This window comes from Nerophis ophidion, linkage group LG11, assembly GCF_033978795.1.
Source record: "Nerophis ophidion isolate RoL-2023_Sa linkage group LG11, RoL_Noph_v1.0, whole genome shotgun sequence".
Taxonomy (NCBI): Eukaryota; Metazoa; Chordata; class Actinopteri; order Syngnathiformes; family Syngnathidae; genus Nerophis; species Nerophis ophidion.
The window spans coordinates 28,354,615-28,357,927 of NC_084621.1; the positions used below are offsets into that span (position 1 = coordinate 28,354,615).

Here is a 3,313-nt window from a genome sequence, read left to right on the forward strand (position 1 = left end):
TGCTGTGGTCACCAAGCGGCACTTTTACAGACTTGCACATCCAGTCTTCTCCTAGTTACTCTACTGCCCAACATGACAACAAACTGCCATTTTGAAACTAAGCAGGCTGAGAGTGAGAACTAACACTACCAAATGTTTCTTCACGGTCCGGGGAACTCGCTGTCCTCCTTCGAGGAGCAGCTTCGCTTTATGTGGAGTCAGGACGTTTTAGCAGGACTGAGGCCGCAGCTCCCGCAACCAGACTCCAAGGGTTTGAGTGACACGTGGACCAGCATCAAGCTGCCTAACTACTCTATCCAACGCAACAAAGACAGAAGGACTCGTCCAAAATGTGTCGTTGCAAGACCCTGTCAAAATGGAAGATTCCTGCCAAGTATTTTCATGGAGAGCCAGAAGATTAAAGAAACTCCAAAGTTCATCACATCCTATCGACCTCCGGATGCTCTGGAAAGCCAAATAATGTTGGTGAAGACGGGGAAGTTACCTCTTGGACCGTTCCAGAACCACAGACCTCACGACTTCAGACAAGCAAGTCTTTTTCTATTTATGACTTTTTAGAACGTGTGAATGGGAGTGTGAATATTGTTTGTCTATCCATGTTGGCCCTGCGATGAGTTGGCGACTTGTCCAGGGTGTATACTGCCTTCCGCCCGATTGTAGCTGAGATAGGCTCAAGCGCCCCCCGCGACCCCAAAGGGAATAAGCGGTAGAAATGGATGGATGGACTTTTTAAAACGGGAAACACGGTGGAACAAAGGTTTGTGCATGTGCCTCACAATACGAAGGTCCTGGGCTCGGGATCTTTCAGTATGGAGTTTGCATGTTCACCCCGTGACTGGGACGGCTTCCTCCCACTTCCAAAAACACGCACCTGGGGATAAGTTGATTGGCAACACTAAATTGGCCCTAGTGTGTGAATGTTAGTGTGAATGTTGCCTGTCTATCTGTGTTGGCCCTGTGATGAGGTGGCGACTTGTTCAGGGCCTACCCCGCCTCCCGCCCATCTGGATGGACTTTTTTAAATGGTAAATGGGTTGTACTTGTATAGCGCTTTTCTACCTTCAAGGTACTCAAAGCGCGTTGACACTATTTCCACATTCACCCATACACACACACATTCACACACTGATGGCGGGAGCTGCCATGCAAGGCCCTAACCACGAACCATCAGGAGCATGGGTGAAGTGTCTTGCTCAAGGACACAACAGATCGTGACGAGGTTGGTAGAAGGTGGGGATTGAACAAGGAACCCTCAGGTTGCTGGCACGGCCACTCTCCCAACTTAAAACTTAGATCCATCTCGTCATTTTCAACTTGACCACAAGATGGCAATAAAGCACCATAACAACTAACCTTTGACTCCAGCTCAACGAAGACCTTCCAAACATGGACACTTCCTATGAGAAGGACCCTGCTGACCTCAAGTTCAAGTTAAAACACTTGGACGTTTGTACGTTTCTCGACATGACCTCCGTTTCTCTCGACTGTCGCTTGCAAACGTGTCTCTCTTTATGTTGACAGTGGGGGCCGCCACAGCGGAATCAAACACACGCATGCAGGACATCAGGACGCAGCGATATGGACATAGAGACGACGATTGGGACATGAGGCTGATCCTCCCTCTGCTGCCTTGGCCTCCAAAACAAACTACCACTACAGTCAGTCATGAAAAAATATGCCTTCATCCACGACACAATGGCTGTAAGAGTTCAAGGTCTTTGATTCTCCATGTCTGCTTCACAGAACCGACCGAGAAGAAGTGAAGCATGCAAAGCATTCTTGGAGCACGTGGAAGAAAAACTCTCAAGAAGCTGGAAAACTGGATTGTGAAGCTAAACACCACAACTCTCAGTCAGTCAAGCCTTTTTTTTTTTTTTTTTTTTATCAAAGCATAAACTATTGATAATGCAGGTGTCACTGACAACAAGCGATATATCTGTGTATTTGTTTAGTGGCACGATGAAGGCGGCAGGCCAGCAGTGACGGCTGTCACAAAGTTCAAAACTCAGCTTCATGAGGTCCGCTGCTGCTGTCGACAGCTGCTCATTTGATGTCCCACCCTCTCCGCTCACCCCAAAAAATGACAAATACGCAGAAGGCCACGCAATGTGTGATAGCTGCAAGCAAGCATGTCTGGAATATCTGCATTTAATGCGCCCTCTATGCGCACGTGCACACTCTCAATATAAAATGCAGACAATGTATTACACTCCATGACCTCACAGCTGACATGTGTTTTCTTATTTGAAACCCATTTTAACCTTTGCATTATCTTCTATTTTTTCCCAGTAATTAAACGGGACTTGTGTGCTTATTCTTCGAAAATACTGTTTATTAAAACTATTTTCATACATTTTAAGTGGCATCCATCCATCCATCTTCTTCAGCTTATCCGAGGTCGGGTGGCGGGGGCAGCAGCCTAAGCAGTGAAGTCCAGACTTTCTTCTCCCCAGCCACTTTGTCCAGCTCTTCCCGGGGGATCCCGAGGCGTTCCCAGGCCAGCCGGGAGACATTAGTCTTCCTAATGTGTCCTGGGTCTTCCCCGTGGCCTCCTACCGGTTGGACGTGCCCTAAACACCTTCCTAGGGAGGCGTTCGGGTGGCATCCTGACCAGATGCCCGAACCACCTCATCTGGCTCCTCTCAATGTGGAGGAGCAGCGGCTTTACTTTGAGCTCCTTCCGGATGACAGAGCTTCTCACCCTATCTCTAAGGGAGAGCCCCGCCACCCGGCGGAGGAAACTCTTTTCGCCCCTTGTACCCGTGATCTTGTCCTTTCGGTCATAACCCAAAGCCCATGACCATAGGTGAGGATGGGAACGTAGATCGACCGGTAAATTGAGAGCTTTGCCTTCCGGCTCAGCTCCTTCTTCACCACAACGGATCGATACAGCGTCCGCTTTACTGAAGACGCCGCACCGATCCACCTGTCGATCTTACGATCCACTCTTCCCTCACTCGTGAACAAGACTCCTAGGTACTTGAACTCCTCCACTTGGGGCAGGGTCTCCTCCCCAACCCGGAGATGGCACTCCACCCTTTTCTGGGCGGCATTTTAAAGGCCTACTGAAATGAGATTTTCTTATTTAAACGGGGATAGCAGGTCCATTCTATGTGTCATACTTGATAATTTCGCGATATTGCCATATTTTTGCTGAAAGGATTTAGTAGAGAACATCGATGATAAAGTTCGCAACTTTTGGTGCTGATAAAAAAGCCTCGCCTTTACCGGAAGTCGCAGACGATGACGTCAGAAGGGTGAGGGCTCCTCATGTCCTCACATTGTTTTTAATGGGAGCCTCCTGCAGCAAGAG

The 3,313-nt window shown here is 48.6% G+C and overlaps 1 protein-coding gene across 1 annotated transcript; it reads left to right on the forward strand.

Annotated features, from left to right (window-relative positions):
- The first annotated feature begins 221 nt into the window (after window positions 1-221).
- On the forward strand, window positions 222-2,353 carry si:dkey-30e9.6 (uncharacterized protein LOC564083 homolog). Its single transcript, XM_061916620.1, has 5 exons — window positions 222-528; window positions 1,366-1,450; window positions 1,522-1,658; window positions 1,744-1,851; window positions 1,953-2,353. Exons 1-4 carry the CDS (start codon window positions 382-384, stop codon window positions 1,828-1,830), a joined length of 456 nt encoding a protein of 151 aa, XP_061772604.1. The 5' UTR covers window positions 222-381; the 3' UTR covers window positions 1,831-1,851; window positions 1,953-2,353.
- Window positions 2,354-3,313: the final 960 nt, after the last annotated feature.